General features: G+C 38.3%; 1 protein-coding gene across 1 annotated transcript in view; it reads right to left on the reverse strand.

Annotated features, from left to right (window-relative positions):
* Positions 1–5,011: 5,011 nt before the first annotated feature.
* Positions 5,012–27,500, reverse strand: part of ELP4 (elongator acetyltransferase complex subunit 4) — a 263,164-nt gene continuing 240,675 nt past the window's right edge. Inside the window, exon 10 of the mRNA XM_024194948.3 lies at positions 5,012–7,691. Coding sequence (XP_024050716.1) covers positions 7,560–7,691 — 132 coding nt within the window. The 3' untranslated portion in view covers positions 5,012–7,559. The remainder of the gene's footprint in view (positions 7,692–27,500) is intronic.

The following is a 27,500-nucleotide window of genomic DNA, read 5'->3' on the forward strand; positions in this document are numbered from 1 at the left end:
CACACACACACACACACACACACACACACACACACACACACACACACTCTCTCTCTCTCTCTCTCTCTCAAAATGGGGCACTTATTGGAGTGAGAGTTTGGTTAACTATAGCACGGAGGCAACATTTCTGGCTCACTGGCTGGTTTTCCTGTGCCTGTAGTTGGCGGGGAGGGCACTGGGGAAAGTCCCTGGCTGCTGCACATTAGGGAGAAGTTAGGACAGTTGGTCCCTGAGCACTGCTTGCCTGGAAGGGCTCCTACGCTCTGTGCCAGGAGACATTATGAGTTATAGCGTTGCTGTGGAGTGCACTAGAGGACATGTGTCTAGAGTCCTGTCAAGACCCTCTTCCCTAAGGTGGGTGGGGGAGTGAATACAACCTCTCAGAATGTGTGAGCACTAATGCCAGTTCCTGGTTACTTGCTCAAGGGCAGGCTAGACCTCAAAGCAACCCAAGTATCTAACTGGGCACAGAAAGCTTTCCCAGTATTTCAGAGAGAGAGAGAGTGACAGACAGTGAGAGAGAATGTGAGAACTATGTGCTTCTTTACCAGGAACCAATAGGAAAAAGGAACTGACAAATAGTGCATAAATTAAAATCTTCAGTGTGCTCTGAAGAGCATCTAATGATAATTTTCATTATCCTTAATGAAGCCAAAATTTCACTTTACCCTTCTACGGATGTATTAGCCAAGAAGATTGAAATCTAATATAAAGCATCACTCAGTGTCACTCAGATATTTCTGTTAGCCTGATCCAGTTCCCATTGAAATGACTGAGAGTTTAGCCATTGATTCTAATAGAAGTATGCCTTTTCTGTGCATTGGCTTAACCTCCCCCATATTTCGTTAGGCCACCTTACACTTCATTTATCAGACCATCCGGACAGCTCCCATGCCATTTCCCAGTTACAGGCTCAACAGGAATCCGCATGTGAACACTGGCTTATTAATACTGTATTTTGTATTTCAAATATTCTGTTCTAGCTATGATATTGCCATCTACAAGTGATAAGCACAATAACCGAAACATTTTAATAAATAGGGTGTATATCTTTCAGGTCAGTGCCCTTTACAGATTATATACATAAGGGAATCGCTTCTGAATCACACTGCTGAGCTGCTGCTTTTAATTGTTTCTAAAAGGGGCACACGAGTCAAATGGCATCTATTTAAATGAGCCAGGAAGAGTCATGTTGCAATCCGGATTGTAAAACCCACGGTGGAGGTGCAGGTTGGGAAGGGAATTCCGCCATTAATTTTTAACCGTAATTTATTTATTTACAGGTAGACGGCTAGCAAAACAATGCTGGATGATTTCGGATTGGTTTAATCCAATCAGTGTGCTATGAAGTACATTTTTCAGGAGGCAGAACTGTATTGTTGCAAACAACAGACTAGGACTGATAAAGAACTTGGTTAGTTCTTATATCTATGCCCTCTCCTAGTAGTCAGAGCTCTCGGGATATTTTATTCTGATTGATTTATCATACATTATTATAATTGAATAAAATGTACTATTTAATTTTCTCCAACAGCCACAAGCCTAGCTTTATTTTAAAGCTAAACTTCTCTCTGCATTTTCATGGTAGTATAAAATTCAATGGAAACACTTAAAAATGCCTTATTTATTTTGCCAGTTCACTTCCACTTGCCCTTAACACCAACAGGAGTCAAGTACTGCTCCAAGTGCAGCTAAAGAGGCACTTCTGCTCCATCGCCAGCCGTGTTAGTGCTAATTCAGGCACACAAGGTCATAGCACTGCCTTTCACTTGTCCCTTTCTTAAAAAGAAAACTGCATTTTGCTCAGCCAGGCAATCTGGAAAGAAAGATTTTCATGACAATTGGCATTTCTGAGACTTCTCCTGGTGATGGCCCTTTTTTCAGAAAAGTGGCCTGGCAGGAAGGGATGTTTCATACCTTGTGAGTTTCTGATTGCTGGGCCAAAGGAAGTGGACAGAGTGCTTTTAAAGGACTCCTCATCAACAAGCAACCTGCTTGGTTAACGAACAGAAGCCTGCAAACCTGTTCCTAATTCAGTAGCTATGGTTTTTAATCACAAATATATGACCTCCATGGTGGGGATTTTTCTTATAGAAGTGGAGGTCATGGCTCACGTGGGCAGGTGTGCAATGAGGTAATAATATGAGGTAGCAGAGTAGGAAAGCACAGCAGAATTGCTCCAACCTGAATGCTTAACTGAACTACTTTTTCCCAATTAATTATTTTATTTTCTTGAACTTTCAAGGTTTATTTTTTTTCTTGTTGTCTATTTGTTTATTTCTATTGCAGAAATTCCCAGAGGCCCACTCAGGACTGGACCCCCATTGTACTAGGCACTGCTCAAACACATATGGAGAAACAGACCTTGCCAGAAGAATTTACAGTCTAAGGCCTTCATTCAGCCTGATCCATGTGGGTAGACCCCTGCATCTGTCAGGCGCTCCACTGACTTCAATAGGACTTGACACAGGTGTCTGGGCCCACACACACACACATTTCAAAATTGGGACCTAAATTTTGTGGGTTTGTTTTTCATTTAGAAGTGTAGGTATCTTGTTCCTATAGGAAAGATGCTAGAGTTTAGCTTCGAGTTTCTTACTCACTTGAGTATTAGCAGGAAAGTCACCTGGCTCACACAAAGGCAGCTCACATAGTTTTGGCTAGTGTACATGGGTCCTAGTGTGAAGCCCAGACACCCCACTCACTGGACACTGGCCTCAGAAGCTGCATTGCATCTGGGTCAAGTATTGAACAGAGGTTTTCTGAGAGCCCCAGCAAAGGTTCGTTTTTTCAGGTGCCTGGCAGGAACTGTAGCTTGCATTAAATCCCCCAGCAGAGGTTGCAATTGCTTCCAGGCACCCAACAGGCTTCACGTAAATTCTAGCAGTTAAAAATTGTAAGGGTTATGAACTGTTGTTTTTCCTCCCTTGGGACATGTGAGCTCCGCCAGCTGCACCAGCAGAGTTTGCAAATTCCTTGACTCCTGACAACTTCTCTCATGCAACTTACATGCTCCCTCGCCTGTCCTGTGTTGAAGCTGAAAAGTTCTGTGAACAGATTTAACGATACCTCAAAGAAGTGATACATGGAAAAATTAAAGGGATCTGGCTGGCACAGAAACCAAATACTGCAAACAAATTTCGTTGTGCATGTTACAATTAATACCTAGCTTCTAACAAGTGAACATTTTAAAAATCACTCTTTGTCAGGTTTTGTGCTAAATGTTTACTTTTTGCTTTCCTCTCTGCTTGGACAATTAAAATCAGTGAAATCTGCTTCACATTTTTAATTCTGCAATGTTTGTGTTTCAAACACTGCAGAGGAATGTTGGTGTTTTTAAAACCCCTTTTTTCAGAATTTGTTTTACATTTTGGAAACTGTCCTGTTTCAGGTTTTAGAAAAGCATGTCCTTGTTTTAATTTGGGCTGAATTTAACTTGACAACATTCCATTAAATAAGTTAAGGCCAAATTTGGCAGTCATTGCTTGAGCAAATCTCCTATTGGGCCTGATTTTTCTCTCTTATATTGGTTTTACACCAGACTAACTCAATTATTCCTGAGTTACAGCAGTGTAAGTAAGGCGAGATACAGGATCAATGCCTTCAATGGATGTTTTGTTTGAGCAAGGATTGCAGAGTAGCCCATTAAAATAGGGGCCCTGATCTCATAGCAGGATCTGCTAGCATTACACCTGTGCATTGATTTAAATGCATTGATTTAAAGTATTTAAATTAGCATATGCAAAAGCAAGTTCAGGGCCAAGAACTACAGAAATGTAAAGCAAAGCCAAAGAGCTCAATCTCATTGAGGTCAAATACCTAAAACAAGCTTGAAGCTTTTTGGCCACTCTGTTTTTAAATTGTGAGTGGACAATTTTAAAAAAGAGAAAAGCTCCTTGTTTCCCTAAATCTCATAATTCAAAACCAGCTTGTTTGATTAATCTCAGACTTTCTTCTGGTCTAAGACTAAGCCTATGAAACTTCAAGCAATACAAAGCCTTCAGGCTGGCTTACTCTGGTTTTGCTCCATGGTAACAGACCAGTTTTCAATACGGGAATGATCAGGATATTTAAAATTTATACCTTTGCAGTTTTCCCAAGGTTGTGTTTGGAATAACCGTTATTTTAAATTAAATTTTAAGGTGGAACCTTGTTGGTTTGTGTGTTATCACGTATCAAATCTGAAGTAGTTTAATGCCCATTTTCCGGTGATAATAGCTATTGTTACATAAAATTGAATCAAGCTGCATCTTCAAAGTTGCTTTACAAATTTCTTTACAAGTACATTTTTAAAAAGCTATAGTTTAATCTATCATCATATTCTCCTCACATTCCAAATACCTATATTTTGATAGCTTCAGCACAACATAAATTATATAAAGAATCCTTATTTGACATATTAAAGAGTCAACACTTTAAATTTCATTACTGCTTTCTTCACTGTTTGTCATAATTGTGTAAAGATCTGGTGGTAAGTTTGAATTGGGAATGCATTCAGGAGAGAGACTCTATTGTCTCTATGCTGATATGTTATATACCTAATATCAGCCTCAATGCAAGAAGTACGGTGGCTTCAGCTTGAAGCCCACTGAAAAGTAAGTGGCTCAATTTTTTATTTTTCTTAAAAATAACCTGAAAACAAAACACTAAACTCTACAATCCATAACAGCTGTTCAGGAAAGGAAAATACCTATCTAAACGGAAGTGTGAATCACTTTCATTCTCATAAAGACGTCCCAGCCAAATCAACGCTAAGGATCTAGAGGAGGTGTGCATAGTGGAGTCAGCAATGAATTATGACAGTCTGTGAAGAAACAGAGTCCTTCAGGTCAAGAACCTGATATGCCTCCTGTAGTAAAAATATTTATCGGCAAATAAAGAGAAGCACAATCTAGCGGAATGTTTGTATACAAGGTTTGGAGGGTCATATACTAGACACATAAAAGTGAGTATGGAGAAATTTCATGGAGAGTTTAATGTTATGGCTAAATATTTTTATCCATTACTGCAAACAAAAATGAGAGATAAGAAGTCTATTTGTGGATCCAATGGAATGCTACATCATACACACTATCAAATAGTAACATTGTTTTACTGGGTAAGCCAAGTCACTGACATATATTATTGTAACTGATACAATATTTTGGAAGAAAAGAGAGGAGAAATTTTACTACATGTTTTTGCCTTAGGTGAACACTATACATATGTATACTGTAAAACTTATTTCACACAGCATGTTCAGTGAATCAGAAAAACAAACAAACAAAAAAACATTTTAATCTAGTTTTGCAGGCGAATTTCCCTTTTACTTTTATTATTCCAAATACTTTTTTAGTTTCTATGCTAACCTATTTTAGCACTCAAAATTGATGTCATAAATATTACATTTATATATATACATACAGTATTTATCATCTATTTTCAAGTCATATGTTAACTAGAAATTGGCTGTGAATTTTAGTGACATTTTCTGCCTGTGTGTTAAGTCAATGACCTATTAAGTATATTCACAAGCCATTTACATACCCGATGACTTCACATTTCAGATGGCTATACCATATATGTTTTCTGTTACAATACTTATGTAAAAAATTCATAATCGAATATGTAATGTTAATTTTGTTTAAATTATCTGAATTCAAATATTTAAACTAATTAATACTTTCTAAAGGTACAACTAAGCATTTGATGAGAATTTTTGCTTAATGTTACATATAATGCAAAAGGACAAATGATGTTTTTGAAATCAATGGTGATTTAAGTATATTGGTATAAAAATGTAGGTGTCTTTTAGCTTTATGAAACTGACAGATCCATTCTGAAACTTTGATTAAAAAGGATTTGTGTTTTTAGAAATAAAAAAATAAAATGGGCCTATCTTAAAAAAAAGCGAGAGAAAAGAAATCCTGATTGTTACCACAAATGAAATAGCTGATGACAAAATAGTAGTCTTTTTGATTTTGATCACAAAAAATAAACTGGTAGTGACAGGATATGATGGATAGATTTGACATCCTGGCAAATCACTGTCATGGATTCAATTATTCTAATTCAGAATAAAAGCTGTATACAGTATGTGTTTATGCTACAGTGGAGTTTTTTAAGTGATTGACATTCATCATATTAGTTAGACAGTTTTAAAAGCTATGTCTTTGTTTTACACACAGTGTTGTCAAGAACAAATAAAGTAAAACCTGGATTGTATAAGAAAAGCAAACCGTTTAATCAACTTTTCAGTTGGAACCTCGTCAAAAGACATTAACATTATTATATTGTATTAAAATGCTATTTGGAAAGTCAATTTCACTCTAGCCATATTATATTCCATTATAGAGATTGTTTTGTATTATTTCTTATGAAGCAGACTTCCATTTTGAAAGGGGGCATATTGTCCTCCATGGAACTTCCAAACCAGATTTTAGATTACCTTATGTTTTCAAAATTCAATTTAATTTACAGATCAGCACTGCCTAGTGTGCCAGATACAAAGTAATATACAGGAGATGTTTAAAAATATATTTAATAGTTTTCCATTTGGATATATATACACACATGCACACAAAATATTCATAAGTTCACAAATAGTGTACATGATGGTATGGAAACCTGAATTAGTTTTATTTTCTGTTCTGTTTTAGACCATCATTCTGTGATACTCTTCCCCAAGCTCCAATGCACTCTTCTGGTTTTCTAGCATTAATGTAGCTGTCAGTTTGAATTTCAATCTTGAATTATGTCTGTTGACATAATTTCATAGTGCTGACTTCAATTGTTTAGGATTACTGTTTTGAACTACACAAGGAAATCAATTCTTTTTTCAATGTTTAGTAAATTCCACTCAAGTGCATTTTAATACATTTATTAACCCATAAGGCAAACTAATTATCTATAATATATTCTTACTATGGAAAAATTCTTTCTTTATCATTTTAATTATTGACACAGTAGAACACACATGAAATACTGCAATACATTTTTAAATGCATTGTTTATGTACTCTGTAAAATAACATCATATCTACTGTTGATTTTGACAATAATGATATTTTCAGATGTACAAAATTATTTTTTCAAACAATAATAATTGTTAAATTTGGCTTTAAAATAAAATGTGATAATGAATTCCTTAATCTCATTTACTAATGTTCACAATACTGTCTAATTTATATTTTACATTTATAAACAACCATGTTAAACAGACACATTTAGCTTGTGAAAAACAACACATTTGGTATTGTTTCGTAAAGCATCTTGAACTTTAAAAATAAAAATAATTTTGATTTTTTATGAGAAGAACAAAATATTGTACATTTCCAGAATAGCAGTGCAATGCAGCGTTTTTTTTAATGTAACAAAACCTGTGTTGCAGATGTTCTGTAAAAAAGCAAACAAACAACAAATGTCTTCAAAGAAATCAGGATGAGAAAACGAGGCACCATTTTACAATGTGTATTTTTAAGGACTGCTGGGTCAAATCATTAAGAAAAATATTTTCATAAGTCATTAACAGTCATAATTAGAGTGTCATATAAATCTGAGTGAACTGCTAAGTAGAAATCACTAGAAGTCCAGGTGCTTCTTGCCTATGGCCATAGCACCACATCCTGAGCTCAGCAGTTTGGTGGATTCTGCCAGATCCTGTTTGCTTGAGCGGCTCACTGTGTCTGACAAGTCTGGAGGCAAATGCAGTCGCTATGGCAGGAGATTTTCAGGAGAGAGTGGGGGAGAGAAAGAGAAAGAGAGAACAGAACAATTGTAATTAAATTTGCTTTAGAAAGCATATTTCAAAATGCACTCCTATTCTTTGCTGAGCAATATTTACTCTCACATATCCAATACTTGTTACAACCATTTTTCAAACTGGTATCCAGATAGATATGTTTCAGATGATATCTTTGCAAAACATTGGTTGGTTGGTTGGGTTTTTTTTGCAAACTGGATTAGATTTTCCTCATAAACATTTCTGAGGTGAAAATCCAAGTTTATAAAATTTATCTAACTATATAACTGTGAGCCTGATCCATCATTCCTTAAAGTAAATGGCAATTTTGCTTCAGTATTAACAGCAAGATTGAGCCCTATAATTGATATCTCATTACAATACAAATATTACTATATTTATTCTCTCAAATATTCTACACGAACAAATTATGTCTTGTTACTGACTTTAAAGGCAATAAGCAATATATCATTGATGACGGATATAGATGTCATACTGATTATAACATAACACGAGAAGCTAAAGGCTTGTCTATCTACTTACTCTGTTGCCAAATCTTAATAATAATACTTTGTATTTCTATGGCATATTCCATCTGTGGTTCTTAGAGATTTATACACTAATGTGAGGTAGTACACCCAGCAGGCTAGCCCCTGGCCTCTCCCCACGCCCAAGGCCCTGCTCCTTCCCCTCTCCTTCTCCCCCTGCTCCCTTGCCAGAGCCCAGAGCACCCCCCGGCTCCCTGCATGCCCCCAGCCCCAGCCCTGGAGCACCAGGCGGGCAGAGCAGCCAGAGCATCACCAACCCTAGCGCTGGATGGGCAGCACGGTCCCTGTTCCCCCAACCCCAGGCGGGTGGGTGGGCCAGCATGGCCCCAGCCCCTGTGAGTACCGGCCCCAGTCTGCCTGCCGCAGCTTCTCCGCCATGGAAGAGCTGGAAAGGAACTGGGAGCAAGCAGGAGGGGGCCTGAGGGTGGAGCGTGGGCAGGGCCATGCCAGGCTGTTTGGGGAGGCACAGCCTTCTCCAGTCTATGCTACCTACCACCCATGATGCACTGTTAAATCCACTTTACGGAAGAGGAAACTGAGGTAGAGAGATTACATGGTTTGTCCACAGTCACACAGTTCTTGTTCAAGAAACCGGGCACTATTTGTTCTCTCTTTCCTAATTATGTTAAATAAAAATGTTTTAACTCTAGTTCAGAGTTCTTTGAAATAGGATGTATGTGCTAGCTCTGACATTATTACTTAAGGTTTGGAAAGCAAGGTGCAATCTAAAACCATGCTGTAGTTTTTCTGCCTATTTTGTGAATTACTGGCTCACTTTGTGGGTGATAGTGAACTAGTGAAACCGGTCATAGCCATTCAGAAGAGAGGTAACAGAGTAACTTTTACATACGTAGGGAAGTGATTTATAAAATTGGCCTTATGAAAGGAGAAAATCCAATAGCAGGCAAAGGCTGACCTGTGTGACTATCCTGTTTAAAATGTACAGTTCTCACAACAGCAGGATAGCAACGAGAGAGGTCGGTGGATTTTGTCAGACTCCAGGGATTTATGTACATTCATATTCACTGTTTTTCAGAGCTATGTTTTTCTTACATTTAAGTTGTAAGTTTTTAAATATATAAATTTTCCCTTTATTCTGTACCTTCTTGACTTTTTTGAAGACTCTTCTTTACAGAAATGTAGGAAAATCAACAGAAAAGCAGCACCAAAAAAAAAAAAGTTTTTATTTCAAATAATAGAATCATGGAAACGTAGGGCTGGAACAGACCTAAAGAAGTCATCAAGTCCAGCCACCTTTGCTGAGGCAGGATCAAGTAAACCTAGACCATCCCTGACAGGTGTTTGTCCAACCTCTTCTTAAAAACCTCCAATGATGGGAATTCTACAATCTCTCTTGGAAGCCTATTCCAGAGCTTAACTACCTGTATGATTAGAAAGGTTTGCCTAATACCTAACCTAAATCTCCCTTCTTGCAGATTAAGCCCATTCATTCTTGTCCTACCTTCAGAAGACATGGAAAGGAATTAATCACAATCCTCTTTAGAACAGCCATTGTCGTATTTGAAGATTTATCAGGTCCCCACTCAGTCTTCTTTTCTCAAGACTCAACATGCCCAATTTTCTTAACCTTTCTTATAGGTCAGATTTTCTAAACTTTTTATCATTTTTGTTGCTCTCCTCTAGGCTCTCTTCAATTTGTCCACATCTTTCCTAAAATATAGCACCCAAAATTGGACACAATACTCCCGCTGAGGCCTCACCAGTGCTGAGTAGAGTGGGGAAATTTCCTCCCATGTCTTACACATGACATTCTTATTAATACACCCCTAGAATGATATTAGCCTTTTTTGCAACTGCATCACATTGTTGACTCAATTTCTGATCCACTATAGCACCCAGATCTTTTTCAGACCAAGTCCCATGAGCCCAAGTCAGCTGGCAGGGCCAGCCTTGGGCATCTAGATGTTGTATAGACATACTCTAAGAGCACAGGAGAGAGAGTCTCCCTCCTCTCAGTTCATGTGCCCAGATCTAGGACTGGTATGGCCCACAGCAGCCCAGAATTGCAATTGAAGCATGCGCAGTGTGGACAGAATCTTCAGGGAATTTAGCTGCTAAAATCAAAGAAGGGTCTACTAAGCATGTGTGAACAGTATTTTTTCAGAGGCTTATGTCTTGGTGGCACATCCCTGACACAAAGGCCACTTCCTGCCAAATTTCAAGTCCCAGCTTCACAGCATGGGGACACTAGAACCAGAATTATTTAACATGGGCAAAACAACATATGTTTCCCTAGTCTCATTCTCAGAAATGCCTGAACTGTTTTGACTGAAATTTTCCAAAATAATGCAGCCAGAGGCAGACACCAGGCTTGGAAATTTTCAGCCCAAATGGTTAGTTTGCCAAAGTTATAAAAAATCCTACATTAAAAAAAATTATGAAGTTTTAGTCAAGTGCTCAAAAGTTAGGAAATTCCAGAATTAAGATTACCCATGCTACATTAATCATGCCCCCTTGTGTCTATATATTATGATACAGTCTTTAATTAAGAAATCACATACTATTTTTACCCACATGGGTCATCAGCAGTGTTTAAACCCAGGACCTTCAGAACTACAATGAAGCCCTCCTTCATCTGGGCTAAGGAAATAATTAGCCATGGTAGGCCATTATCATCTATATGGACCAGACCCCTAGAGGGAACATGACACACATTGCCAGTGCCATAACCATTTGTGATACAGCAGTGGAATGGCTGGTGTCAGGATTTTTGGGTTCTACTCCTGGCTCTGGGAGGGGAGTGTGGCCTAGCAGTGAAGGCAGTGATTGTAGGCAACATAGCTAAGGACACAGTTTTGGCACATTCATTCTGAAAGGCAGTACATCTGAGTACATAAGACTTTTCTTACAGACCAGGTTTCTATTCCCAGCTCTGTGTGAAATGACCTTTCAGCTACTTTATTTGTAAAATGGGAAGAATAATAGCTGTGTGCTTCCTAAAGCTGGGATATGAGGATGCAGGACAGGTCTACACTAGAAACTTTCCATGTTATAGTACATTTGGTAAAGGCATGGTTTTTTAAATGACATTTCTATACCAGAAAAAGGCCTCGTGTTGATGCAATTATACTGGCTTTTGCCACTGTTTTACTCACGGAATTGATATAAACTGTGTCTACACAAAGGAGAATTTGCCAGTATAGCTAGGCTTCAGGTAAGGGTGTTGAACTGTACAGAAATATTAACACTAGTCAACAGACACAGTGAGACCAGAATCCCTGCTGCTACAATAACCAATGACTACAGCGGGAATTGAAAACACCCAGAATTTCACAGGATTAGGCCGTAAGTGAGCAATGGTAGCGTAAATGAGTTGCCCACACTCACACAGTGGATATAACAATTGAACACACAGATATCCGATCTGAACACACTGAGTACAACCTTCTCTCATTGAGTGAGTCAGTAGCAAAATTAGGAACAGAACCCAATGGAAGCAGGAGATCTTGGTGAGGGCTCAAATAAATAAATTATAACTGACTTCTATTTATGTGCTCTAACCACCAGATGCATCTTTCTGCAAACCATGGTATATTAACACTTCCTTTATGGAAACAACCAATGAATCTGATACTCTATAGTATGAATATTAAAAACTTGGCTCATAATATTTTTTCAAATTTGAAAAACATGTACTGTAGTTATATATACTGTATGTAAAATTTAATTATTTTCACTGGCTAGTTAAACATTAAAATATTTCAGAAATCATGCAGTTTGACAATATTTGACACACCTGCATTTAACAGAATTACTTGAGGGCTGCAGAGAAACCATATATATGTGCTAGAAAATAGTTTTTAGCAATACATTACTACAACATAAATAAAAATAGTAATTCTTGTTCAGATTACTCTGTGATCACCATTATAAATTTTAATATAAGTCATTAATTTTGATATAAAGAGAGAAGACATTGTCAAGCTGTCTTGAGTGGCTGAAGAGTGTGAGTACCAACCTCAGGGCAGACTGTTAAGAAGCAAGGGACAAATCCCAAACTGGTTGTGAATTTTATACTTAGATTTCACCAACCAAGAATCAAGTGTAAACTCCTCAGGCACCAAAACAGCCTAACCATGAAGTCACAGACAGTCTCCTTGAGTACTCCAGTCTATCTTGCCACATAGGCAAGCTTGTCTTTGTGATAGATGGTCCGTTACACCAAAAATCACAACAATATTCAGGTAATTCCTAATCCCAAAGGACATGTCACTTAGCCTAGGTCAGTTGCCTTTTAGATCTTACACCAAAGACAGTGCTTGTAGCCAATCCTATAATAAATTAACTAAATTAACTAAAGATTTATTAACTAAGAAAAAGAAATAAGAGTTATTTACAAGGTTAAAGTAGGTAAACACATATACACACAAATGAGTTATAGTCTTAGGTTTCAAAAGGTAATAGAAGACTCTATAATAAGAGAGCGCTATATAAACAACGAGGAGTTCGGTGGCACCTTAAAGACTAACAGATTTATTTGGGCATAAGCTTTCGTGGGTAAAAACCCACTTCTTCAGATGCACGCACTTCTTCTTCTCCATGCATCTGAAGAAGTGGGTTTTTTACCCACGAAAGCTTATGCCCAAATAAATCTGTTAGTCTTTAGGGTGCCATGGGACTCCTCGTTGTTTTTGTGGATACTGACTAATACGGCTACCCCTCTGATACTTAGAGCTCTATATGTCCTTCAGGGCTAACCTAGACTAAGCACTGAGGATCTTTTGCTTATGCTTAGTAATTCTTGCCCTCTCAGAGTCCAAGCAGCATAAAGATACAGTGTCTTCTTGTCAGGGCTTTTTTATTCCCTTCCCCCAGGGTTCAAGTTGATGGGACGAGTCCACATGCATGTCTCCTCTTCATGGGTGTGCGGACGGAGCAATCAACAAAGTCTTTTGTCCTCTGATGTTCCACATTGGTTTGCCTAGTGTCTATAGGCCTTCTTTTGTTGGACAGGAGATAACACCTCCAGTGGCAAACTAATATTTCACAGTTGATAATACTTCTCTCCTGATTGGTTAAGTAAACACTTAAATATTACCTTATAACATGGGATACAGATATTATAAGTGAGATTAATGCATGCAGCAACTCAAAAGCATTTCATAAAGTCTAAACACTATTTTAACAATACTAACAGGTGAACCGGACTGGTTTCCAGCTATGTATTGGTCAGTGTTCAGTTGAGGCCTAAGAGGCTTTGCATGAGCTGGCACATGGTCTGCCAGCTTCACAGGCATAACATGCAAATCACTGAAACTCAACACAAAAGGTGGTGGGTTTGATTCTCTTCTTCTTATCTCACCATAAGTTACTCCATTAAAATTAACAGACTTATTGTACTGGTTAACCATTACATTTGGCTATTACTAAGATAGCCCAAAATTTTGAAGTTTAAAGTTTTTGGCAATAAGACGACAAACCAAACCAACAGTTGTTCTCTTTATTTGGGTCTATGACCCAAAACTTGGCCAAAAAAAAATAAATCCCATGACTCGCTACACCTCACAATCATTTTCAGTCACCAGTGGACTGTGGAATTTTGGGTTATGGGAAAAAACAAGTGGAGAGTTTTGGGTGTTGTGAAGTAGGATGAAAGGGAGGGGCACTGGCTGCTGGATAAGGAGAACAATTGAATTCTTTCCAATTTTTCTCTTTTTGAAAAAGAATTCTTACCATTTTATAAACACAGGCTGAGAAATATCTACTTCCCATTCTTCTTAGACTGTACTTCCTTCTTATCTCCTGTTTCCTCTTCTGCCTCTCCTTTCTCACCGATGGGTTGTTATGTTTTCCCTCTACCCTTCTCTGTTATCTCATTATTAGCGCTTAGGAGCTCTAACCCCCACTGATTAAGACCCCATTGTGCTAGGCAATGTATGAACACAAAAAGACAGGCTCTGCCCCAAAGAACTTACATTCTAAGTATAAGACAAGAGATAACAGATGGCTACAGACAGACAGATGTGGAGAGTACAAAGAAACAATGAGATTATATTGGTCAGCATGGTAGGCAGTGGTGTCAGCACAATACCAGTCTAATTGTTGTCAAGTTTTTTGTAGGCATCATGGAAAAAGGGAATTTTAAGAGGGGATCTGAAGGACAATAATGAGGTAGCTTTGTGGATGTTTATGGGAGTTCCTCCCAAGCATGAGGGACAACACTGGAGAAAGCATGAAGGTGCTTGTTTGAAAATTTAAGTAGTGGGCAATGGAGGCTGGCATCATTGGCTGATCAGAGGCAGGAACTGACATCTTGACATCTTGAATGAGAAATGACAGGTAGGGTGAGGATAGGCCAAGAAGGACCTTGAAAGTGAAGAGAAGGAGCTCACATTTAATACAATAGAGGGGGGGAGTAATGCAAATTGATAGGGATAATGATAAACATTTTATATTTATATAGAGCCTTTCACACAGAAGGATTTTTAAAAAGTACACACACACAAATGCTGTAGGAATCATCTTATATGTCACATAAATCCCTTAGCCTCTGAGATGAAGCATGGTAACCATTTAATTGCACAGGAATATTACAAAACGATAGAGACCAGGATGTGAAGAATATTGTTTCAAATTCAAACCATGATAGAATGTCAGAGAGGCACAATGACCAACGTGGAGTTTGGCAGGCACTCGGGGACTAACATTCCATGGATCTTTAATTTGCACAAGTGATCAGTACTTCCACCTTACAGCTTATCTGAAAGATGACATCTCCAGAGGTAAAGCCCTCTCCTAATATTATGAATGAGACATTGGTTCTGTATCAACTCAGAGGGAACCTACTAAATCAGCAACACCCCTTCCTGTGCCACCTGGAATTCCCTTCGAGGTATTGTCTCCAAGGCCCTGATCCTGCAATGATCTCTGTATAGGCAGACCCCTGAGCCCATGCAGAGCCCCATTAAGTATTGACCACATCCAACTCTGCACATCAGGTCTAAGCATGTGGTGGTATGGCTATAGGTTAAGAGCCCAGCTACTATGCTCTGGGGTGAAATCTCAACCTTACTGAAATTAATGTGAGTTTTGCCATTGACTTCAATGAGGCCAGGATTTTAACCCCATTCTGCACTGCAGACTGCAAAACAAAACATATCCAAGTGTTTAATAAGTTTCACTTTTGCAGTTCCACTCAGAAAGGAGCTGCACAGGACCACAGGAAGGTCAAACTTGCAGGCAGGGTAGATGTGGCACAGGAAACATTGGGCTCTTTGTAGGACTAGGTAGATCAATGTAAATATAATTTACATGGAGCTATAAATCAAAAATCAAAGCCTAGATGAACAGTGAAGTTTCACTAATGTTTAGTTAGCACACAATAATTTCTAAGGCACACTGTCAATTTGAATTTTTTGAAAGCTACTAATTATTAAAAAGTCTAGTTTCTGACACAGCACCCTTTATATAGTATGGCCTCAATTCTTCTCTTTCAAATTCCATTTTAAATTATGTTTCATAAGTGTTTTCCACTTCCCTGCCAATGTTTATAAGGATATTTTCATCAAGGGAGAGTGGATGGATCCAAAAGCAACACTGCCAAATGGCAGACTACTCAAGTCTGCCATGTGCACTCTTGCCTGCCCACTAGCCTCTTTAATAGCAGCACTGAGATAAGGCTTCCCAACTTCTACATTCTGCCTTGTGACTTACCAGGGAGAGAACAATGTTCCTTACTACTTCTGCCTCTCACACAGGCTTCCGTTGCTCCCCAGCTCATTAACCTTGCATAGTACTTTTTTTAAAAATCACAGATTCAAGAATTATTTAATGGATAAAAGACTTTCAAGTCTGCACTTCTGCCTCAGATGGTCAGCATGACTCATACACAGAAGTGTCTACCTTACTTTCCCCTGACCATGTGTCATATTCATTCTGATGAATCCAGAATGAATATTCTAGCTATTTCTTAACAGAGGTGAGCAGAGGAGCGGAGTAACCATGATTAACATTCTGTGAGAAGCACACATTGGCTAGCTGAAATGGCAAGGTGCAAAGACTGCATGCAAAATATATATGATCAGAAAGTACCACAGATCTCTAGATCTGCAGCACGAGAAGCAGGTCATGGCCACTTCATGCTTGGAGCTGCATAGGGGCATCCTATACACTTAAACACATTTTAAATTTTTTTAAATTCAAAACTCAAAAACAAACCTTTTGGTGACTAAGGAGGTGAAAAAAATCCTCAACCCTCTCACTCAGCAATACACAGAGTCAATCTGGAGAAAAGTGCATGCTCAGCAAAATATTCCTTCCTGAACTCCAAAAGAGAAATGGGCTGCTTCAAGCACAACATTAATACCATTTAAATGTATTAAATCCCATACAGTCACCTGATTGTTCATTATACACATTCATACTACTTGACTCCACTACCAAGTGGGATTGCATTCCATCTGCTTACCGCTCTTTGTAAAAATAATACATCCTATTACATGTAGCCCCTCTAATTTTATACCTTTGCTCCCCAGTTCTAGTCTGCCCAACATCCTCAATTAGATTATCAATCTTAATATTTTAACAACCCTCACTGCTTTAATTACTTCAGTCATGTCACCTCTTAATGCATTTCAAGACGAAATCATTCTAATATGCTCAATATCTTGTAAATCATTATTAATTATAACATTTAAAAATATATAGTACAACAATACAATACCTCTGACTAATGTGTTTGGAAATATTTTATAGTGGGGGATGTGCTACTCAGTAACATTTGGCATATCTTCAATTAAATGAAAAACATGTAGCATTCCAGCTTTTGGCTGCAGTATGCCAAAAGCCATTGTATGTCATTGGTTTATGGACTGAAGAGCTCCTGAATGAAGTTTACATGATGTCCTGATGTGTTGTATTTTGCATTTCTAATTGGTGTAGCTAAAGAATAGGTAAAAATCCATAACAGCTACACATTTCAGGAGCACATTATTCCTACCACAGTCAATAACCTATATTTATTGACTTATCACCAAATCCATCTCTCTCTCTTAGCAAGTGCAACAAAGAACCTACTGGTCTTTTTTGCCAAACTGTATCAGCAACTCTGGCGTTAACACAGAATACATGCAGATGAGGATTTACATTTTCTCCAGGACAGCAGAGTTTTGTTCAGACAAAGATTTGATATGGAGGCTGCTGTCAACCTTCCTCTTTAGTTGTTACAATGTCAAGATTTAGTAGAGTTTTACAAAGATTTTTAGAAAGATGCATTAACAAGATACATCATAACAGATCTTTTTAAGTCAACATACTATGTCAGTACAATGTCTGTTGCCAAGTTGTCAGTGTGTACTTAGACTACAATGCATATGTACATTGTGGAGCATTTAATTATATTTATATAGGATAAGGTCCATAAAGAAGTAACAATAGCATTGATCTAGACATACTGTTAAAAAGTAAGGTTTACAACAATTTACATATAAATCTCATAATATCACCCTAAACAAGATGTAAAGCACTGACAATACTACAGATTAAGAACACTTACTTAACAGCTAATGATGAACTGAGTTTATTTTTAATGACAAAAGAGTAACATCACGCAAGAAATTCCAAGCTCACACTGCACTAATTATGAGTCATGTCATCATACTCAGGCCCCATCAAGACTACAACTATAGCTTAGCCCTGGGGCCCAGTAACAACACAGCTGTCTCTTGACCTACTTACACATAGTTATTAGTGTGGACAGTACTTAACCATACCCGTATAAAGGGGCTAAAGTCATGAATAGGCCTGGCTTTTAACTCAATTCTGGGATCCTGTTATGTCCTGTCCACATTACAAGTTTTAATATTATTTTAACTAGGTCAGGGAGCAATCATGTTGTAACCAGGTGCCCTGACTCAGTTATAGTTGTAGTGTAGATGAAGTTTTTACTATTCAGGTAGCTGTAACTGAACTATATTTAATCATGGTTATACACACCTAATGTTAAAGTCATCACTTCTAGCATATAAATAACTAACTTTTTTTTTAGAACAAGCATAATCTAAACAGCCATAATGAATTATTGTTAATATCAGCTCTTAAGAGAGAATATTTCCCTTGAGAATAGTTGATAGTCAGATCTTTACCTACATAACATAGTCCATCTTGTTAATGGCATACTGTCAATACGAAAATATTTTTTAAAAAAATATTTACCTATATAATTAACAACACTTTAGACTATTGAAATTAAAGGATTAAAAATTATTTAGTTTTCACCATTTGTGGTGCTTCACACAGACTATACAATGAAAATAAGCCATTTTCACTTTCATTACGAGGACATTGCAGTCCTGGTTTAGGTTTCCAGTACTGCAGAGGAATGTTTAAATAATGACAACCTCCCCTCACAAAAAAAACCCTTTAATAGAAATTAAAAAAATATTCATGACAACATTTTCTTTCATAATAGGTTTGTAAAATCCCTTTTTTTGGTAAAATGTATGAGTCTTGATTATAATATTTGACTCTTTACTAAAGCTTTGCAAGAGTATGTGCTTTAGGGAAGAGATAAGCTAATATATGAAACATTTAACAATTAAATTCAAGCTGTGTTGGATTAGTCAGATAAATCACATGGTATTGTTTTTACTTTCTGACCAGATGGATGAGTATGCAAATATTTAAGTGTGAATACCCATGTGGCAATTTAAAAGTTGATTTCTTCAAATATTGGCTCAGGCAACTCTGAAAATCTTTCTGAGACCATTTGTACCAATTAAATCCAATTGTTTGTGTGTTTGTGGAACATGAGCCCTGAAGCAAGATGGCTGAAGAGAATTCATTAAAAAAATTAAGCACTCCCCTACAATATAGAGGGGCTGGGAATAGCTAGCACACAAATGACTATGCTGGTTCTATGCCAGTTGGGGATTGCCTCATGCCAGAAGAATCTTCAAGCTACCCATTTAGGGCCTGATTCAAAACCTACTGAAATGAATGGGAGTCTTTCAACAAAGATCAGGGCCTTATTGTGCTAGGAACTGTACGAATACATAGTAAAATTCAGTCCCTGTCCTGAAGAGCTTACAATCTAAACAGGCAAAGGAAGAAAGGTATAACATACGTGCAGAGTGAAAAATGTCATTGTTTGCAAGTGTCATGTTAGAGCCATGTTTTTTGTTTAAATTTTCTTAACATTTTTTCATTGAGTTTTTGTTAGGAGAGGATTAGCTAATCAAAAAGACAAAAACAGGCACACTGAAGTGCGGGAAGTAAATGGAAAAGAGGAGGGGAAAAGAGGGAGTGAAGGAAGGATGGAGGGTAGTAGGTAGCCTGAAGTAGGGTGACCAGACAGCAAGTGTGAAAAATCGGGACGGGGGTGGGGGGGTAATAGGAGCCTATATAAGAAAAAGACCCAAAAATCGGGACTGTCCCTATAAAATCAGGACGTCTGGTCACCCTAGCCTGAAGTGAAAAGACTAAGGCCTTGTCTACACTACACAGTTTTGTCGACAAAATGTCAGCTTTTGGTGACAAAACAGTGGAGGTGCATACATTGAAATGTTCCTCCCGCCGATGCAACTCCCTTGCTATGCTGACATAATAAAACCACCTCGACGAGCAGCATAGAGCTTTTTGCGATGTAGTTAGAGCAACGCAGTGTCAGTGTAGATACCTCACTTGGTTATGTCACCCTAATTGGCCTCCAGGAAGTGTCCCGCAATGCCCATCATGATTGCTCTGGTCAGCAGTTTGAACTCTGCTGCCTTGAAGGTGCACAGGTATGCGCCTCTCTCCTATTTAAAGGCCCGGGAATTTTTGAAAATCCTCTTCCTGTTTGCTCGGCATGCACAGACCATACAGCATCTTCCCATCTGACCATGCCGACTTTCTGCAGCAGATGGTCTCCCGGGTGGAGCACACCAGAGCTGTTGGATCTGCTGAGTATATGGGGAGAGGAGGCTGTGCAGTCACAGGTTTGCACCAGCCATCAGAATTTTGATACCTATGGGCTGATTGCTGGTGACATGCAGGAGAAGGGGCATGGAAGGGACATGCAGCAGTGCCGTGCTAAAATCAAGGAGCTGAGGCAGGAATACCAGAAGGCAAGGAAGGCCAATTGTCGCTCTGGTGCAGCACCGAAGACATGCTGCTTCTATAAGGAGCTGCACGCCATCCTCGGTGGCAACCCCACTTCCACCACCAAGAACCCCATGGATACTTCAGGGGGACTTGGATGCAGCGGCCAGCGGACTCAACCCCGATGAGGAAATGGTGGACGAGGTAGTGGAGCTGAAGGACGATGTGGAGCACACAGCAGGGTCATCCGGTTGCGCAGTGAATCAGGACCTCTTTTCCATTCCAGAGGGGTCTAGCTAGTCATAGAATCATAGAAGATTAGGGTTGGAAGAGACCTCAGGAGGCCAACTAGTCCAACCCCCTGCTCAAAGCAGGACCAACCCCAACTAAATCCCAGCACTCCGGCTCAGGCATGCAGAATGGAGGAGAGGGGAGCTCCAGTAAGTGCTCATTTTGCTTTGATACTGCATGGTGAGAGGAGACTGAGATCTCATGTACTTTCTTATATGGCAGAGGAGGGATAAGGGGCAGAAATTTACAACAGAGCCTGTCCATCTATGCTGTGGATACATGGCAGAAAAGTTTGGTAATGTACACAGGGATGTCCCAGGAATCCTTCATAGAGATTCTAGGAAACTCTCCCGTAGGTATTCTGCAATCCTCTCCCAAATGTTCCTTGGGAGAGCTGCCTTGTTTCTCCCCCCGCTGTAGGAAACTTTGCCGCACCACTTGGCAATTGATTCTGAAGGGACCAGTGTGGCACATAGGCAAGTGGCCTACAGAGCCGGTCTGAAATCACACGCATGCAGGAGATGCACACTTGCATCCTGGGTTACCCTTAGGAGTGAGATATCAGGTTTTATTACCCTAGCCTGTGGAAAGGGCACCAATATTCAGAATAGGGTCCCTAGCCGCTTATGGGTAACCCCCTTCACAAACCACCCCTTGCCACACATCCCGTCCCCCCACCCCCGCAAACTCACCATAATTGGGTCTTGTGCTGACCTATGTGCTAGCCAAGGGACAGTGAGAAAGAGGTGTATGTAACTTTTGTGATTCACAGCTGTGAGCACACTCACAATACCATCTCTGTTCATTGTTTCTTTGGCTTCTGCAGATGGGCCCTTGACAACACACTTCTCCACGCTGGCGGAGTGCCTCCATCAGATAAGGCGGCGACCCAGGAGGAATAAGGAGAATATGTTTTATGAAGTGCTGCAGTCAACAGATACAGCGCATAGCAAAAAAAAGAGTGTGGAGGGAGACAATCAACAAAACACTCAGGCTGGATAGCCTGGAAAGGACACAGGGGCAGAAGTGAATGATAAAGCTCCTAGAGGGCCAGGCAGAGATGTTGAAGTCCCATTGCCTCAAAGCCATCAATTATTTCCTGCACATTACTGAGAGTCACAGTCCTTCATAGAAAGAGGCGATTAATGACCCTCCACACTTGCATCACTGAAGCCCACTTGGTTGATTTTTCCAACCCCAAACTGATTTGTGACTGACCGGTAGCAGTCTGGAGTTGCTTGATGTCACACAATGATTGCCACTCACTTTTCCACAGTGCGGGCAGCTCTCTTTCTGGTGTCCTTGCACCACAGTGCTGGGGCAAGCTCAACACACAATTCCAGGAAGGTGGCTTTGCACATCCAAAAGTTCTGCAGCCACTGATCGTCATCCCATACATGCATAACGATGGGATCCCACCACTCAGTGCTTGTTTCCTGAGCCCAGTACCGACTGTCCACCGTAGCAAGCTGTTCTGTGAATGCCAGCAGCAATCTTGTAGTGATTTCACTATGACTCTCCAAAAGAGCACACCAACTCTGTGACTCCACCAGATCCTCTTCTTCAGGATTCCACACCCGTACCTGTCTTTGATTTTGTTGCAGGACTCCAACTCTGATCCATCTACAGTATTCTTAGAAGAACGAGGAGTACTTGTGGCACCTTAGAGACTAACACATTTATTTGAGCATAAGCTTTCGTGGGTAAAGCCCACTTCATCAGATGCATGCAGTGGAAAATACAGTAGGAAGATATATACAGAGAACATGAAAAATGGAGGCTGCCATACCAACTCTAATGAGACTAATCAATTAAGGTGGGCTATATCTTCCTACTGTATTTTCCACTGCATGCATCTGATGAAGTGGGCTTTAGCCCACGAAAGCTTATGCTCAAATAAATTTGCTAGTCTCTAAGGTGCCAGAAGTGCTCCTCATTCTTTTTGCTGATACAGACTAACACTCTGCTGATACAGGCTACCACTCTGAAACCTGTCAGTATTCCTAGAGCCGTTTAGTCCAAATCGTATATGCTATGGAACACACAATATACTCTTGGCCCCACAATAAGTAGATTTTGAATTAAGGAACAGGTAGTCCAGTGCTAGAGTTGCTGGGCCTGATTACTCTGCAAGGCAAGGAAGACCTTGGGTCTCCCTGATGGAAAGGAGATGTTGAGAGAAGAGCCTCCAGCCTCCTCACCAAATCTATATGCATACATACAAAGCTATAAGTGTAGAAAGGACAAGGAAAGAAAATCTTAGCCCTCCAAAGACATAAGATTTAGACCCAAGAAGAATAGCTTATTGAGAGGTGCAAAAAGTTCAGATAAGTTGGATATGCATCTGAACATTTGAGGACTTATCCAAAGCAAACCTTTGAAGTTTCTGGTCACTTATTAATCTTGTGTCTCAGTTTAAGTATTACTTGGCTATACTACAGAAAACTCTCATAAATACATTTACAAAACCAAAATGAAATGTTTTATTTTATATGGGGAGCAAAAATATAGCACATAAAGCTGGTAAAAAACTGCTTTTTGTCCATGACTAAAACTATCCAGATAGATTTCAACAATTTTTTCCCTGCAAAAGGCTCCACTCTAAGACTGATAACTTCCATTGCCAAGTTTCAGCTTCAAGTGAATTTTAATGCCTGAGTTACCAACTCAGAAAAACAGGGGTTGTAAGAGAAATTCCAACAGACGCCTAACTTTAACAGTGCTGCTAGCTATCACTTTCGTACACACACATGATCTCCATATAATTTCAAATATTTTGTTTACATGGATCCTATGCAGTTTAATTTTAGAAAAAGGTGCTTTCTTTGGAGGGAGAAAGTGGGAGGGGTTCTGAAAATTTGGCAATAGCCCAGATATAGACTGTTCCAGTACTGCCTCAACAGATTTTTTTCAGGGCCTAAGTATGTTGACAGTTTTTGGTCCAAGCTTTCATTATAAAAATTCACCACTTTTCATACATGTATACAAGCACACACATTATATATATGCACACATATATCCATATGTATATATCCATGTACACATATGTACAGCCATAAGCAAATGAGAGTGTATTAATATGTGAATTACTACTAATAGCATAATGGCCAATGTATTTGCCTACCTAATCCCTCCAATGTATGCAGTTCATTGCTCTATAAAGCATTGAGACACAGTGTATGAACTGTATTGTATAAATGCCAGTGTAAAACACACATACATGTCCTTGTATAAACCTATTTTTGGAGACCAGTATTATAGGTTTTGCAAGTTGCTGATTATGAAGGAGGAATTTTTAATGGGGCTAAATTTAAGTGTTAGCTGGGGGGTATTGTTGTCTTATATTGGGAGCAGCCTTATGCTCAATAGTTCTATTTACTTTTTCAGGCTAGCCAGAATTAGAAAATTCCCATTGCTAGGCAGCCTAGCACATCTGTGAAGCATTTCTGGGCATTCAGAACTGAAGCATGTGCTGCCCAAAAGGAGGATTCATTACAGTATGTTATTTAGCCCTCAAACCCCCTTCCCCCAAAACAGTGCAAGATCTTCAGTAGGAGGAAATCATCCTTACTTTAAGCAGAAACATTTACATGACCAGAACACAACAATTAGCACATTTGTAAAGCTCCAGGGATAGGAACAATTTAATAGTTTTTGAAGCAGACTAATTTTCTGGAGCTTTTAATCTTATTTTATTTTGTTTTGCATGCATGGACAAGTTCTTTTTTGCTACAAGTATTTTCTAAGTCTTCCTGGCAGAATTATTCTGAGTAGAAAAATAAATTATTTCATTACTTAATGTTTTAAAGTACTACTGCGATGAAAGTGCTACATAAGTGAAAATATTGAGTTTCTTTTAAAAAATATGTATTACTGATATATTGAACGCATTATTGCTTTCTGAACTTTTGTACATTTATAATCAAAGACAGCCAAATAGAATTGCCAGTTTTGTCTATATTTGCACCAGTTCAATTCATGAGCTAAATATTTCAGATATGCACTAGTGGGTTTCTTCACTTTTCATTCATCAAACTAAGACAAATGTCACACAAGATAGGAAAAATACCTGTATAATTTCCTTCCTTTACTAAAGATCAGTGTTGATAAACATAGGTACCATATATATATATTTCAGCTCTTAAATCTCTTAAATGAGGCTACAGAAGTCATGTCATTCATATTTTAACATCTCATCTGCTCAATAGGAATCAGTACACGGTCTACTGTCTAAATCTTCTGTGAGCAAGGTCTTTTATAGTGTTACCTTAGACTTCAACAGTTACTGAAGAGTAATTTAAAACCCCCAATACATCGATCAATCTGTTTAGTTTTGAAAGCATGCTGTGTCATATTTTTGCATCACTACTGTTTATGTAATCCTCAGTGTAAAAATCACATTGGTGATCAAGCAGTCATGCTAAACTCCCTTTGGCAAACTAGTACAGCAAAACTATTATGCACAGAAAGAGGAACTACTGGGTAACGACTAAAGGACAAGCCACACTAATTCAGAACTGTAACTTTTCTTTTTAAGTGATTTTGTATTTAAGACTTGATTGGTAAAGTGATTTCAGTGTTACTTCAATATGAAAATTCTACTTTAAAATCCTGAGTTAAACATGATGATAGGAAATTGATAATAATTCAAAAGTACCAGATTAAAGCAAAACTTTCAAGAATAATTAGGGGAAAAAAAGTATTACTACTTGCCTGGATGTTTTTGGGCTTTACAATCTGAAAAGATTTCTACAGATAAGATCAGCAAGAGAAAACTATTTCCTAATGAAATTAAGCTGTCCGTCAAGCCTCAGGTATTTTCTTTTACAGGTTTTTAAAATGTATTTACTTTTGCGATTCTTATGTTTTAGTAAGAATTATTTCTTTAGTTCAGAATTTCTTCCATTTCACTTCTCTTTACCCTTAATACAAATAAGTCTCTTTAGAGCAATAAGGTCTTTAAAAACCCTTACTGTTTAGAACTGCCAACAATCCAGTGGGCTACACTAGATGAATGAGGCCAGATAGAAAAACCTGCCTCAAGTTTTCATCCCAAGAGAGGCAGGGTGCTTTGAAGAGAGAACACTTCATTTTACAAGCCAGAAGCTTGCTGCTATTCATCCAAAGACTCTTGACTGCTGTAGGTTCTGACCCATAGCATGAAAATTCACTCTGTTGACATTACATTATGAGATTGGTGGGTGGGGGAGGGTTAGGGGGTATGCCTATAAAGCAAAATATGTGGTAGTCTCTGTGTAATTATTTCTTGTAAACATGATTTAAATGTTTCCTCTTAGAAAAAAAGAGAAAACATATATAAAAACAGAATAGCCAAGCAGCCTTATCAGACACCCTTATTTAAATATTTTGAACATAGCTAGACTTGCCCAGGGGGTACAGCCAAGGCACTGGAAAATATGAATCTCTAAAGAAAAATACATCTAAATGGTTCTTTCCATTTGAATAGACTGCACTGACATATTAAAGCTTCATAATTTTGACAGGAGACTTATAAAACAAAAAGGTTTTCCCTTTAAAACACACACTGAAGGAATATGAAACAGTTTTGGCTTAGTATAATCATAAAAATATGGTTTCATCCTTTGCAGCCACTTCAGAGCATACAACCACTTTCAATACCAAATCACAATGAGTTTATTCAACATAATAAAGCAGTCAATTTAAAATGTCTTCACATATGCAATAATATCAGATGAGGAGATAGTAAAGCAGATTAGCTCTACTTTTTATTGTACCCTTTTATATAGATACCTTTTGTTATGTAAGTTTATTACTAGACAGCACTTACAAAACATTCATTAATTATGCACATATTGTACTTTAACTTCATAACTGATTTCCTTGGACAAGAATTTGAGCTAGTAATCTAGTATCAAAACCTGTTATGTTATTTGGCCAAATATCTGACCAATATCTGCTAAACTCTACATTTGATTGTTATTAAATGTTGATTAAGTTATTGGGGAAAAGGCAAGAAATAGGACATCCCTATATCCAAGGCAATGTAAATTATGGGACTTTCCTGATAAACAAATCTTTCCTAATGGTACCGGGCAATGTAACAAAACCACAATTAATTAATGGTATCTGATAACTAATAATAATTTTACTGTACAATGCAGTGAATTCAGGAAACATTTCTGTGGACTTTCAAAGCTATACCAAAGAGATTTAATCACTCAATTTACCATGTTAAAATAAGTTTTTAGGCTTGATTCTGATCTATATGTCTTGTAAAATCAATTACTACACATACATGTGCAGACACAATAGCTCATTTTGTAACATCCTCAGCAACAAACTTCTATGTACCTGAGACCAGAATTGGAACCTAGGTTTCTTGTGCCTCCCCCAGCACCAGATTTTTTCTTTAGTGTATTAATCCACTAAGCCACTACTCCCTAACAATCTTACTGAATGTCCTTCTATTAGTAATCCTTTTAACACAATGATGAGTAGATTTTGAAACTGAATAGATGATGAACATACAAACATACGGAACAGTTTACAAAACAATTCTGTTAGTGCTTTTCATTGCCACTGGTATCACAAGACATGAAACAGGAAATAGCCTCTATGACCCACATTTTCTGTGTTATAGATCCTGGATATTTACATCAAGCACCGTTGTGAATAATGAAGCCATCCTAAAGATTTAAGAAGATTATTGTTTTTAACTTAAAAGGATCCTATGTTTTGAAGATAGTATCAGATCAATGTTAAAAGATAAAATAATTATCAGCAAAAATGTTGCCTTTATAAAGTATCTATGGAAAATCAGTCCTTATATTCAAGAGACCCAGTTTTAATTTGATCTTTATTTTTATATTACTTATTTGGAGTAGCATTTTTAGTGTAGACTGTTTTAAAGCATGTGTGAAA

Source organism: Terrapene carolina, unplaced genomic scaffold (genome assembly GCF_002925995.2).
Source record: "Terrapene carolina triunguis isolate 2854851 unplaced genomic scaffold, T_m_triunguis-2.0 Scaffold96, whole genome shotgun sequence".
Lineage (NCBI taxonomy): Eukaryota > Metazoa > Chordata > Testudines > Emydidae > Terrapene > Terrapene triunguis.